Source organism: Lampris incognitus, chromosome 1 (assembly GCF_029633865.1).
Source record: "Lampris incognitus isolate fLamInc1 chromosome 1, fLamInc1.hap2, whole genome shotgun sequence".
In the NCBI taxonomy this organism is placed as follows: domain Eukaryota; kingdom Metazoa; phylum Chordata; class Actinopteri; order Lampriformes; family Lampridae; genus Lampris; species Lampris incognitus.
In genome coordinates, this window is record NC_079211.1 from 10,164,667 (window position 1) to 10,178,169 (window position 13,503).

The window sequence follows — 13,503 nt, forward strand, 5'->3', positions numbered from 1 at the left end:
AACAGGACGTCAGGATGAGTTAATCTGGAGCGTTTCTGGAACAGAGTAGAGAAACACTGCCCCCCAATGAATCTTTAGTGTCATGCCACCCATGGCACCATTTTGTTGCTCCTAAGGGGGGAGACTGAACTGTTTACCTGTCCCCGTGTTATAAGCAGCTCAGAGGTCAGCTTTAAAACCCCCTTCCCCCCAGATTAAATGAGGATCAGTACCTTGCTCAAGGGCTGCACAGCAGGGTGAACACCTGGGTCGTTAGAGTTCGAAACTTAAAACTTTTTACTTTCCAAGATGGTGTCTTTCACCTATGAAAACTAACTTCAGGGCATCTGGCCGGTGTAGCGGTCTAGTCCGTTGCCTACCAACACGGGGATCGCCGGTTCAAATCCCCATGTTACCTCCGGCTTGGTCGGGCGTCCCTACGGACACAACTGGCCGTGTCTGCGGGTGGGAGGCCGGATGTGGGTATGTGCCCTGGTCGCTCCAGTAGCGCCTCCCCTGGTCGGTTGGGGCGCCTGTTCAGGGGGGAGGAGGAACTGGGGGCGAATAGCGTGATCTTCCCAAGCGCTACGTCCCCCTGGTGAAACTCCTCACTGTCAGGTGAAAAGAAGTGGCTGGTGACTCCACATGTATCAGAGGAGGCATGTGGTAGTCTGCAGCCCTCCCATATTGGCAGAGGGGGTGGAGCAGTGACAGCGACAGCTCGGAAGAATGGGGTAATTGGCCGGGTACAATTGGGGAGAAAAGGGGGCGGGGCACTAACTTCCTGTGAAATAAACTGTGTGCACATGTGCTCGTCTCTGTGTCTGTCTGTTGGTATAGATAAAGAAGAGGTGCAGCGGAAGAGGCAGAAGACGTTGCCAAATTTCCAGGACTTCAGTGGTCAGGGTGGAGGTGGGGGAGCAGGTCTGTACCGGGGAGGAGGAGGAACAGGAGGAGGCCCCACCACTGGAGGAGGTGGAGGAGGTAGTGTCTGACCCTTCTAGTTGGCTGATCTATGTTTCAGATGAGCAGTGTGATTGGTCAGAGGTGTGTTCTGGCCGTACTTGAAGACCTCTTGAGCGATTACCTCAATCTGAGCCCTCCAGAGTACGTCTGGGTCTGTGTCTGGGTCTTTATCGTGGGTAGAAATTATGCCCAGTGAAGCAGTTTTAAAAATAATTAACTTAGAAGTTCTCCGACAAATCTTTCGCCTCAAAGCTGGACCTGACAGAGCCTGCAACCTGACCAGCAGAAAAAGATGTATTGTCCTACTTGAACAGATACACAATAGTTTAAACTCCGTAGAATATCTCGGGTTTTTGTCTTTCATAATAGATGTAATGATAGCGGATGATGCTGCTGTGATGGCACACGACAAAGGTGGGAGAAAATGCCCGTCCTTTTCGTGAAACGGCGACATTAAATAATGCAAAGCTAGTTAATGTTAGCCATCTTTTGTTGCAACTTAAATAACTATGAGTCCATCTTGGCAGATAACAGAAATGCGTTATTGTGGCATAGTTGAAGGGAAAGGGTCTTTTTACACGCCGGGAGTTGAAAAGCAGGTGAATTCAGAATCCCGTGTTTGGACATCAAAATGATTAGACACGGCGGCATGGTGGTCAGCACGGTCGCCTCACAGCAAGAAGGTCCTGGGTTCGAGCGCCGGGGTAGTCCAACCTTGGGGGTCGTCCCGGGTCGTCCTCTGTGTGGAGTTTGCATGTTCTCCCCGTGTCTGCGTGGGTTTCCTCCGGGGGCTCCGGTTTCCTCCCACAGTCCAAAGACATGTAGGTCAGGTGAATCGGCCGTACTAAATTGCCCCTAGGTGTGAATGTGTGTGTGTGTGTGTGTGTGTGTGTGTGTGTGTGTGTGTGTGTGTGTGTGTGTGTCGCCCTGTGATGGACTGGCGCCCTGTCCAGGGTGTCTCCCCGCCTGCCGTCCAACCACTGCTGGGTTTGGGCGGCAGGCGGGGAGACACCCTGGCATGCTGCGACCCTGAGAGCAGGATAAGCGGTTTGGATAATGGATGGATGGATGGATGGATAGATGACAAGACACTTAAGAGGTCCATCGTTCCCATCATGCATGTGTAGTTCATTAGCTGGATTTTATTCTTGCATTTGTTTTTAAAAGAAAGCTTTTCAGACAGATCATGTCCGCTGGTGATTGTTGTATAAAACTGTGCAAATAATGCTGTTTTTTCTTGTTTAAGAAGAAAATGTTCATTTTCTATTTCCTCTATTCTGCTTTTGTCTCTTCTGCTGTTTTGCCATGCTGGGTTGGTTCAGATGATGGATGGATGGATGGATGGATGGGTTGGTTGGTTGGTTAAAGGGTGCTATGTGTAGTTTCTAGCGTAGCTTTGACCTCTGTCATTCAGCGATGTGAATGAAAACAACAAATTACGGACATATGCAATTTTCCAATGCCATCAGTAGATATCATTTGCTGCAAGTGATGCATTTGCTGAAGACTGCGAATGCAAGCCAAGTCTTGGGGGGGGGGGGTCAAGGTGTTAAAGAGCAACCTAAACTCTCAGATGGGCCGCATCAGGAGAGCTGAAATGTTACACACAGCAACTTATAAAGTAGCAGTGAGCACTGGGGACACGCTACATGTTTAACTCATTGTTTAGCACAGACCACATGTTAGTCTTTACATGACGTAGACGTGTTTTGTGCCGTAGGTTACTTCCAGGGTTTCTCCACCTACACCTACGGAGGAAGTTACGGCAACACAGGATACTCTGCTGCTCTGGGGCCACCTGGCATCAAACATGGTGAGACCTAAGTGTGTGTGCGTGTGTGTGCGTGCGTGCGTGTGTGTGTGTGTGTGTGTGTGTGTGTGTGTGTGCATGCTACTGTCAGCTGTAATCAGTCGGAAAACATCTCAAGTATTCCTTTAGACCTCCCATTTTTAATGCAAACCATGCTCACTATCTTACTCGCTCTCTCGTGGTCTCTATCTCTTACTCTCTCTCTCTCTCTGTCTCTCACTCTCACACACACACACATACACATGGACATAGAGCATGGGGCATCCAGGTAGCGTGGTGGCCTATTCCATTGCCTACCAACATGGGGATCGCCGATTCGAATCCCCGTGTTACCTCCGGCTTGGTTGGGCATCCCTACAGGCACAATTGGCCGTGTCTGCGGCTGGGAAGCCAGATTATGTGTCCTGGTTGCTGCACTAGCGCCTCCTCTGGTCGGTCGGGAGTGCCTGTTCAGGGGGGAGGAGGAACTGGGAGGGAATAGCGTGATCTTCCCAAGCGGTATGTCCCCCTGGTGAAACTCCTCACTGTCAGGTGAAAAGAAGCGGCTGGCGACTCCACATGTATCAGAGGAGGCACGTGGTAGTCTGCAGCCCTCCCTGGATGGGCAGAGGGGGCGGAGCAGCAACCGGTAAGGCTGGGAAGAGTGGGGTGATTGGCCGGATACCACTGGGGAGAAAAAGGGGGAGGGGCGTAGAGCATGGCAGTGACAGTAGCAGGTTTAGAGAAGGCCATGAGGTGTGCTGGATTCAGCAGGTTGCAACATCCAACTGACGTTGTGTTTATTGTATCATTTGGATCTGGAGGTTTATGTTCAGCAGGTTTGGAGGTGGCTGTTTTGTCATGCGTGTCCTCGGCAGGTCGAGTTATTTCAGCAGCATCTCAACCATGACGTTCCTGTACCACTGGTTCGAGCCCCTTCAGTCCGTTCACCGTTCAAGACCACTTTCCTGACGATACGTGATAAAACACAGATCTGATTCTCAGCCCATCACAGAGAGGTGAATCAGCTCATCTGGACACTTTGTGTCCAGATGAGCTGATTCACCTCTCTGTGATGTTCTTACCTGGATTACTGAGCACGCATAAAGACAATTCTCAACCTATAGTTGTTCAAACTACTGAAGAATCTTTTTGATTCATAAATCTCACGCTGCATTTCGTAAAGAAAAATCTAGACCTATATGATGTTGATATGTTATATAAATATTGTCGTAATGTAAAAATACGTTTTTCCTCCAGATAAAATGTAAATCAAGAATTCACTCTGCTCCCAGAATATCCACATGCAAATGATGAAAAATATCCTGTTTGCCGTGTATCACCTTGCAACTTTACAGTTTTGAATACACGTCTGAAAAAGGTCTAGTTGTGGTGTTTAGGAGAGATGGCAGTAGACTTTTTAACTAGATTGTTTAACACAATCTTGGAAAGTGAGAGGATGCCTGAGGAGTGGAGACGAAGCATACTGGCACCGATTTTCAAGAACAAGGGCGATGTGCAGAACTGTAGCAACTACAGAGGTATAAAGTTGATCAGCCACAGCATGGAGATATGGGAAAGAGTAGTAGAAGCTAGGTTAAGAGGAGGAGAGGTGACGATCAGCGAGCAGCAGTATGGTTTCATGCCAGGAAAGAGCACCACAGATGTGATGTTTGCTTTGAGAGTGTTGATGGAGAAGTATAGAGAAGGCCAGAAGGAGTTACAATCTGTCTTTGTGGATTTAGAGAAAGCTTATGACAGGGTGCTGGGAGAGGAGGTGTGGTATTGTATGAGGAAATCAGGAGTTGCAGAGAAGTATGTAGGAGTGGTGCAGGATATGTATGAGGGCAGTGTGACAGTGGTGAGGTGTGCGGTTGGACTGACAGATGGGTTCAAGGTGGAGGTTGGATTACATCAAGGATCGGCTGAGCCTTTTCTTGTTTGCAGTGATGATGGACAGGTTGACGGATGAGATCAGGCAGGAGTCTCGGTGGACTATGATGTTTGCGGATGACATTGTGATCGCTGGAGAGAAGAGGAATGAAAGTCAATTGAAGCAAGATGAAATACATATGTGTGAATGAGAGGGAGGACCGTGGAATGGTGAGGATGCAAGGAGTAGAGGTGATGAAGGTGGATGAGTTTAAATACTTGGGGTCAACTGTTCAAAGTAACGGGAAGTGTGGAAGAGAGGTGGAGAAGAGTGCAGGCAGGGTGGAGTGGGTGGAGAAGAGTGTCAGGAGTGATTTGCAACAGAAGGGTACCAGCAAGAGTTAAAGGGAAGGTTTACAAGATGGTTGTGGGACCAGCTGTGTTGTGTGGTTTGGAGATGGTGGCACTGATGAAAAGACAGGAGGTGGAGCTGGAGGTGGCAGAGTTGAAGATGATAAGATTTTCATTGGGAGTGACGAAGAAGGACAGGATTAGGAAGGAGTATATTAGAGGGACATCTCAGGTTGGACGGTTTGGAGACAAAGCAAGAGAGGCAAGATGGAGATGGTTTGGACATGTGTGGAGGAGAGATGCTGGGTATATTGGGAGACGGATGCTGAATATGGAGCTGCCAGGGAAGAGGAGAAGAGGAAGGCCAAAGAGGAGGTTTATGGATGTGGTGAGGGAGGACATGCAGGTGGCTGGTGTGACAAAGGAAGATGCCGAAGACAGGAAGAGATGGAAACCAATAATCCGCTGTGGCGACCCCTAACGGGAGCAGCCGAAAGTAGTAGTAGTAGTAGTAGTAGTAGTAGTAGTAGTAGTAGTTGGGACACAAACAAATGTGTGGTATTTAGACAGTTTGTGTGACCTCGTGTCGACTCAGTGTCAGACTGACGGTAAGTTCATCCCACAGACTCTCAAAACAGAGCGGCCCAGGAGTCGGACGACAGTGATCCAGATGACGACCCGGCCTCGGGGGCCGTGCTCCGAGCTCCAGCCCAGCCGGGAGGGCTGGAGGGCAGGGAGGAGAGTGAGGAGGGTGAGGCCACTGTGGAGCTCGTAGCAGAAGATAGAACATCCGAACCAGACAGAGGTATGATTCTACTGGGTCCTTTGAACGCTTAGTACTCAATATTCAGCTTGAACCCAAAACAGAAGGTATTAGCTTTTAGGGAGTGTGCTTGAGTTGACTGTGTGTGTGTGTGTGTGTGTGTGTGTGTGTGTGTGTGTGTGTGTGTGTGTGTGTGTGTTCGTGTGTGTTCGTTTGTTCGTTCCAGCAATGTGTGTCCTAGAGGAGAGCTTGATGGCTGTAGCAGGAAGACATGTGGAGTCTCTCTTCCAGTACACTCTTACGGGAGACCCAGCGTACCTTCTGGCTCCACAGCGCCCCCTAATGACCACTCAAGATGAGGACGGAGACACGTCAGTATACACATATACACTCACCAATTACGAAAACAAACATACTCTATATCATTCTCTCTCCTATTCTTCTCAAACTAAAAGTTTAAAATGGCTTCAGCAGATATGTGAGAATGTTCCCTGTGTAGGAGGATAACGGCTCCTTTTTTCTGTCATGATGGCTGAGACAGCAGCACTGGACAACATTTTAACACTCTGTCCGTCCTTACCTGTCTGTTCATTTGTCCTTTGATCTCATGCCTATCCACATATGCTGGGTGTGCCCCTCTGACTGTCCAGTGGTCTTCATCTGGGAGTGATCCACAGCCAGGGGGAGGTGGTTCGGAGTCTGGCCCAGGTTCTGTCTGCTCTGCCTGGGGAGGACGTGGTCAACATGAGGAACCATCTTTACCAGGTCGCTACATTTAACTAGTGCTCTACATCTCTGCCAAAAAACTTGGATAAAGTCAAGTTTATTTATATAAACTGATAAATTACCCACAGACTCTGCAGCAGCAGCAGCTAAATGTGACTTACAAGTGACTGGCTCGGGTGATTGGATGAATATGTAGGCGCAACTGGTGATTGACTGAGTTCAATCAGCGATTGTTTTTTTTTTGCACAATTTTTATCCTTTTATTTTGCTAATTTAATGATCTAGCTCCTCGAGAACTCAACTCGGTAAATAATGAACCTGTAAAGTGCAATTCAAAGCGTGTGTGAACCGGGCCTGGCAGTTGAAGTTGGGCCATATGCACCTTCTCATGTCACTGGTTCCCGACAAGTCTTTCACAAAACAGGGAAGTGACTAAATGACAATCAAGCCATCTTCAGCAGTCGCTGTCCAACCGATTGGTGCTGAAAAGCAATGTCACTTCCAAAAACTGTATGTGCGGTTGTGCACCCTGGTCATTTAACAGCCTCGTTATGTTTTCCCCACCTGTTTGTTGATTTGGAGGCTGCAGGTGGAGGCGTCTTCCAGCTGACACAGTCGGACTTTTTTTTTTTTTTTCCAAATCGTGTCGAACAGCTGTTCAGCCTGTCTTTACAGCGTATTGCTTAGCAAAAATGTCAAGGTGATTTATGTTGTTTAACTGGAGAGGAGTAGCTGTCATGCTGCAGTAAAATTAGATTTTCACAGTAATGCTTGTGCAGATTGGTAGTGTTAGGAAGATTTGCTGGCACTACTTGTTTGCAAAGGCGGCAAATTACTTCATTTAGATCGGGCGTGCGGGTAACGTAGCGGTCTATTCCGTTGCCTACCAACACGGGAATCGCCAGTTCGAATCTCTGTGTTACCTCCGGCTTGGTCAGACGTCCCTACAGACACAGTAATTGGTCGTGTCTGTGGGTGTGAAGCCGGATGTGGGTATGTGTCCTGGTCGCTGCACTAGCACCTCCTCTGGTCAGTCGGGGCGCCTGCTCGGGGGGAGGATAGCGTGATCCTCCCACACGCTTTGTCCCCCTGGTGAAACTCCTCACTGTCAGGTGAAAAGAACCGGCTGGCGACTCCACATGTATGGGAGGAGGCACGTGGTAGTCTGCAGCCCTCCCCGGATCAACAGAGGGGGTGGAGCAGCGACCGGGATAGCTCGGAAGAGGTGGGGTAATTGGCCGGGTACAATTGGGATGAAAAAGTCAAGTCAAGTAGGTTTTATTTGTCCCCAGATGGGCAATTGTTGTGTAGCAGCGGTAACATTTAAACACACAAGTACATAAGGCAAATAAATACAAATAAGAGTTTATTAGTGAAACGGCTGAGGGAATGAAGGAGGGTTTGCATCCATTGGTTTTGACTACTGGGTATTTGAAGCGAGAACCAGAAGGCGGGGTCTGAAAAAGTCTGACAAAGGGGGAGAGAAAAAAAAAACTTCATTTAGGTCACTGGGTTTGCCGGTTGCGTCCGGTTTAAAACCAAAATAATCCCAGATAGGGGATTTCGTATTCCTTTTCGTAACGAGCTCTTCCATGATAGAATACGCTGGAAATGGCTCACATGTTGGGGGGGGGGGGTCTGCAATCATTGATTGTTGGGCTGATGTTGGCAGTAGGAAAATGTTGACATATCAGCCAACCCTAACTAGTAATATGACCTTAACGACTTCACTCGAGCTCGATACAACTAAGTCTTGGTTTACTAATAGTGTGACACTGTCATATGGATAATTCTATATCTTCATAAGTTGTATGACTGGAGATGTCTCTACACGGATGATATGCAGACCTGAGATAAATGGTATTTATGAATAATGCGTAACTCTCTGGAACTCATTATGCTACATAGATAACACCACCCCTCTCGAGCACTCTGTGTAGGTGGGAACAAGTGCTCCACCACGAAGTTGTTGGCAGCAACTAGTTTGTTTTGAACTCGTGGTTTACTACTTGGGGCTGCACCGCTCTAACATGGGGACTGTTGTAGCTACTGAAGTCGTATTTATGTTTTAACTAAATAATTATCAAACATCCAACTTTGTAAAAACAGAAGCAGCATCAAAACGGGCACAGCTGTAATCCCTGTTACCGACCTTACGCCCGGGTGTGTTTACATCATCATGGGGACACGTATGCCCGGCACTGATAAATGTGGTGCAACCCATTTTTAGTATGGTATGAATCTCAACCTGGTTAAAGACTTTGGGTACAGTTAGGAAAAGTTTGTACATATGAACAGCTGGTCCATCAGGCCGCTTTCCTCTGAAGTCGGGAGTCATTTTTTGCATCCCTATGAGAACTAAAGTGAAAAACCACCCTTCTGTCCCAGACTCCTTTGCACCTGGCGGTCATCACTCAACAGAAGGAGGCAGTCGAGGCTCTGCTATTGGCCGGGGCAGATGCTACTCTGACCGATCGCCACGGCAACACAGTGCTCCACCTTGCAGCCCAGCAAGAAGAGGGTGGGATGACAGGTTTCTTGTTAGAACATAAACAGGTGGCGGAGCTACTGGAGCAGCCTAACAGAGCAGGTACCAGAACACACACACGTACATGTACACATATACACACAATTTGAACTCAAACAAATACTGAGAAGGACCAACAGACATTGAGTGTAATGTGTTGGAATAGTGTGTGAGAATGATTTGTCGCCATTCTCTGTTGCTGTGGTTACCAGGCCTGTGTGCGGTCCACCTAGCGGTGCTGGCCAATAGTCTCCATTCTCTCAGGGCGCTGCTGGAGGGTGGGGCCAATGTCGAGGCTCAGGAGAGGAGCAGCGGGCGGACAGCACTCCACTTGGCCACAGAGGCTGACAATGTGTCGTTGGCCGGCTGTCTGCTCCTGGAGGTACACACACTTCATTCAGGGCTGAACTCCAGGGCTAGCTAGTCCTTGCAGAGCTAGCTAGCCCCTCAGTCGGCACACAAAGTTCAGTTTGTTCAAACGTGTGCTGACTGTTTGCTGTCTCCTTAGGGCAATGCCGACGTTGACTGCTGCACCTACAACGGCTCGACCCCTCTCCACATCGCCGTAGGGCGGGGCTCTATCAAACTTACGGCGCTCCTTGTAGCTGCAGGTGAGGAAGACGATGCATCACCTTTTCATCAGCTGACAGTCCACTTGTGTTTTCTGAGAGTGAAAACAACATTCTGTCACCATTTCCAGACTGGCTGTCTCTCATTTAACTCACAGGACCCCCACCCACCCCACCCCACCTATGCAGCTAACTATACAATTTGTTACCATCCAAGTGTCTACATTGCCTGTGTGTGTGGGTGTGTTTGTTTGTGTGTGTGTCCAGGTGCAGACCCCCATAAGGAGAACTTTGAGCCACTTTTCTTCAGGGAGCAGGATGCCTGTGAGAGGGGGATGGAGGAAGAAGAAGATGATGATGAAGGCTACATCCCAGGAACCTCTCCTTTCAATATGGCTGCCACTCCCCAGGTAGTTGTCTGCTTTCTCTCTGGGATCTTCAGTGAATGCTTTGTCACATTGTTTTAACTACTTTATATTCATGAAGAAAGTGAATCATCCCCTGAAATGGAGCTCGTGGAGTTCTGTCTTTGTCTGTTAGTTGGACGTTTGCTTTTGTTCCACATTGAATACCTTTGCATGCAAAGCAATACCCTGATTACTGAGATGAATCAGTTTGAGGCAAAATTTCCATTAAAAGCATGTACATGGTTTGAAATAACACAATTATCAGTTATCATCTAGTGTCAAGCAGGGTAGACTAGCTGACTGCTAGGCTAAAACATAGCATGTGTCTGGTGGCTAGTTGTCATGCATTGTCTGTCCCTCAGGTGTTGGAGCTTCTGAATGGTAAAGAATACAAGCCTGAATCGTCCAGGAGAGTCTACAGCCCCCCTCAAGGTGAGCTCACACACCTCAGTCCCATCAAACCCTCTCGCTCTGTTCCACAGAACTTATTGTGGGAGAATAATCTACATCCAAACCTGGCTTGGATGTTTGGGGTGGGCGGTTTGTATCTGTTCCAGTCATCTCCTATGGATAGATGCTCTGGGTGTAGTGACTGACAAAAATGGGACATCATGAGGGGTGTTTACGCTTACACTAATATGCCAGTCTTACCCTGATGAGGATAATGCTGCAATAATTGAAAGAATTATGTGAACACCTTGATCTGATTTCCAAAATCGGTGTACAGTCTCAATCAACGTAATTCAAAACCCGAGTAAGGCCCCTAGATTTTCGCCAAATCTTTCGATATTTCAGTGCACGTGACTGTTTTACTCCGAGTTCCTTCGGCTTTTGAAACTGCACGTCGGGGACGTTGCCGATCCCGGATGCTGACAAACAAGCAAAGCTGCCATGACCCATATCAGCCATATTCCCTGGGTGAGTGGCTCACATTGGTATGAATGGGCCACTGCTTTAGTAGATCCATCATCCAGAGTTTCATACTGCCATGGCTGCCCTGTTCCTAAAGAAGTGCCGAGACTTCCTCAGCACCCTGGTACCAGAACATAAGCTGGTGAAAACATTGTCTGGTTTCAGGTTTCTGCTAATTTTATTGTAACACCAAAAATAAAACTGCATGTAGATTAAAGTGACAGAAATCCACTGCATAGGCTGAAGGCCAGAGAAATGGAGGGAAGCAGTAAATATGTTCTTTCCATGATACATACTGCGATTAACCATGGAGACAGTTATTAGGGTAATCGCTAATGTCCATATGTACACAATAATGGAAAAAATGGCATGATTGAGAATTCCTATTAAATTAGATTTCTCATTTGCATGTGCACATACTCATGGACGCAAGCATCAAAACAGAGGTTTGCCCATACCCAACATTGCAAAGAGTTCAGTAATCTCCGAGCACCTCAGAATAATTGTCTTCAACTGTGTACTGACTGTTTTTGCTGTTGAGGGGGGTCTCTCTTATGCATTCACAGATTAGCTGAGGTGGATTTTGACCAGTTTTAAAGCTGCATTAAGAAATTGCTAGCAATCGTTAGCTTAGCATAAGCTATATTTGCCCCTGATGTCTGTCGGCAGTGTGTAGACGACACTACGGGTGATTTCCTCTCGTAGACTGGTGACACAACATCTACACCATGGTGATTAGCAAAATAGTTCCTAAAAAATCACTATTGTGTTAAAATAGTATGTAATACCGCATCATATGTCATTTGTGCTCATATTACTTGGAAAAATCCCCCCCCCCTTCCCCCCCCCCAATTGCACCTGGCCAATCATCCCCGCTCTGTGAGCTGTCCTGGTCGCTGCGCCCCCCCCACCCCCCCTGCTGATCCGAGGAGGGCTGCAGACTACCACATGCCTCCTCCAATACATGTGGAGTCACCAGCCGCTTCTTTTCACCTGACAGTGAGGAGTTTCACCAGGGGAATGTAGCGCGTGGGAGGATCATGCTGTTGCCCCCCAGTTCCCCCTCTCCCCTGAACAGGCCCCCCCGACCGACCAAAGGGAGGCGCTAGTACGGCGGCCAGGACACATACCCACATCCAGCTTCCCTTCCGCAGACACGGGCAACTGTGTCTGTAGGGACCACCGACCAAGCCGGAGGTAACACGGGGATTCGAACCAGAGATCCCCGTGTTGGTAGGCAACAGAATAGACCACCCCACCACCTGGACGCCCATGTTACTCAACATTTGGCAGCAAAATGATCGGCAATCAGGATCCAAAATCCCTATTCATTTTCAATATGTGAGAAAATAAATGGACTCAGATCTAGGATAGAGCCTCAAGATGTCAACATTTCAGAGTTCGTCAGATGCTGGAAGGATAACTAGCATAGCGTAGCATGTCGATGCGTAATATAATGTAAGGCTTGTCTCCAGATGGGCTTAGACACATGTTGGTGTAAGGAAGACTGAAAAGGTTTGTAAAGTAATCCTGCGGTTCTAAACCTGTGGTTTGGAGCCTAACAGGGAGGGAATTCAGTAGATAGTTCAGACAGACAGGTCATGGTCCTCATGGATGAAATGCTTATCTACAGCCAGTACATTCTAGATTGTTCCAGCAGATAGACAACCCCAGGAAAAGTAAGAAATAAACCAGCTTGAATGTTACTTCATTCACTCAGATCAGAGGTTTTACTCTCACTGCACCCACTCAGAGGGGATTTTTCGAGGGGGAGGGGGAGAGATTCTTATCAAGCTGATGTGTTTTGAAGTTTGTTGTCATGGAAGACTCCGGGGGGGGGGGTTGGGGGGGTGAAATTATGATTAAATGCGTCTGAGTATATTAATTACAACTGATAGGGCTGTGTGTGTGTGTGTGTTTGTGTGTAGGGGACTTAGCCAGCCTGAGTCCAGACACGAGGCGGGCGCTGTGCAAGGCGTTGGAAGGGGGTTGGGATAGCCTGGCACACACACTGGGTCTGGGCATCCTCATCAATGCCTTCCAACACAGCCCCTCTCCTGTTACTACACTGCTGGACAGCTATGAGGTACACACAGACACACAGAAAAGGCCTGTTCGCATGGACTTTCCCGGTAAATTTCCAGTTACATTTATTCTGCTTTACCACTGTCAGACTCCTCTCTGCACCCCCAGCATCCTTTGCTACCTCCTATTTAGTTCTGAGCTGGTCCTAATTTACTTACCACCTGCCTTTGACCCCAAAGCCCTAAATTCCTGTCCCCCTTGCCCCTCAACCTCACTACTGACACCTGGATTTAACCCTGTGCTGTGTGTATGTGTGTGTGTGTGTGTGTGTGTGTGTGTGTGTGTGTGTGTGTGTGTGTGTGTGCGCGCGCACACACGTGTAGGTCTCAGGTGGCACCATCAGGGAGTTGGTGTCAGGCCTGAAGTCATTAGGTCACCGTGCTGCGCTGAGCATCCTGGAGGGGCCACTAAGTCAGATGGAAGAGGAGGAATTATCATTTCAGCCAGACTCCACAGATCTACTGGGTGGGTAAACGCCAGATAACCTGTTCCCCTCCCGCTTCTCTGTCCTCCATGATTCAAGTCCAACACCGGATTCTTCATCCCGTTCTTTCCTC

The 13,503-nt window shown here is 48.2% G+C and overlaps 1 protein-coding gene across 5 annotated transcripts in view; it reads left to right on the plus strand.

The window, feature by feature from the left end:
- nfkb1 (nuclear factor of kappa light polypeptide gene enhancer in B-cells 1) overlaps nt 1-13,503 on the plus strand; it is a 55,678-nt gene that overhangs the window by 37,904 nt on the left and 4,271 nt on the right. Inside the window, exons 12-23 of one of the 5 annotated variants that reach the window (XM_056282454.1) lie at nt 820-963; nt 2,666-2,758; nt 5,583-5,762; nt 5,947-6,091; nt 6,371-6,485; nt 8,835-9,036; nt 9,186-9,355; nt 9,482-9,584; nt 9,810-9,952; nt 10,312-10,381; nt 12,790-12,993; nt 13,270-13,415. In XM_056282454.1, coding sequence (XP_056138429.1) covers nt 820-963; nt 2,666-2,758; nt 5,583-5,762; nt 5,947-6,091; nt 6,371-6,485; nt 8,835-9,036; nt 9,186-9,355; nt 9,482-9,584; nt 9,810-9,952; nt 10,312-10,381; nt 12,790-12,993; nt 13,270-13,415 — 1,715 coding nt within the window. The remainder of the gene's footprint in view (nt 1-819; nt 964-2,665; nt 2,759-5,582; nt 5,763-5,946; nt 6,092-6,370; nt 6,486-8,834; nt 9,037-9,185; nt 9,356-9,481; nt 9,585-9,809; nt 9,953-10,311; nt 10,382-12,789; nt 12,994-13,269; nt 13,416-13,503) is intronic. The other 4 variants (XM_056282524.1, XM_056282604.1, XM_056282396.1 and 1 more) reach the window with 4 other exon arrangements.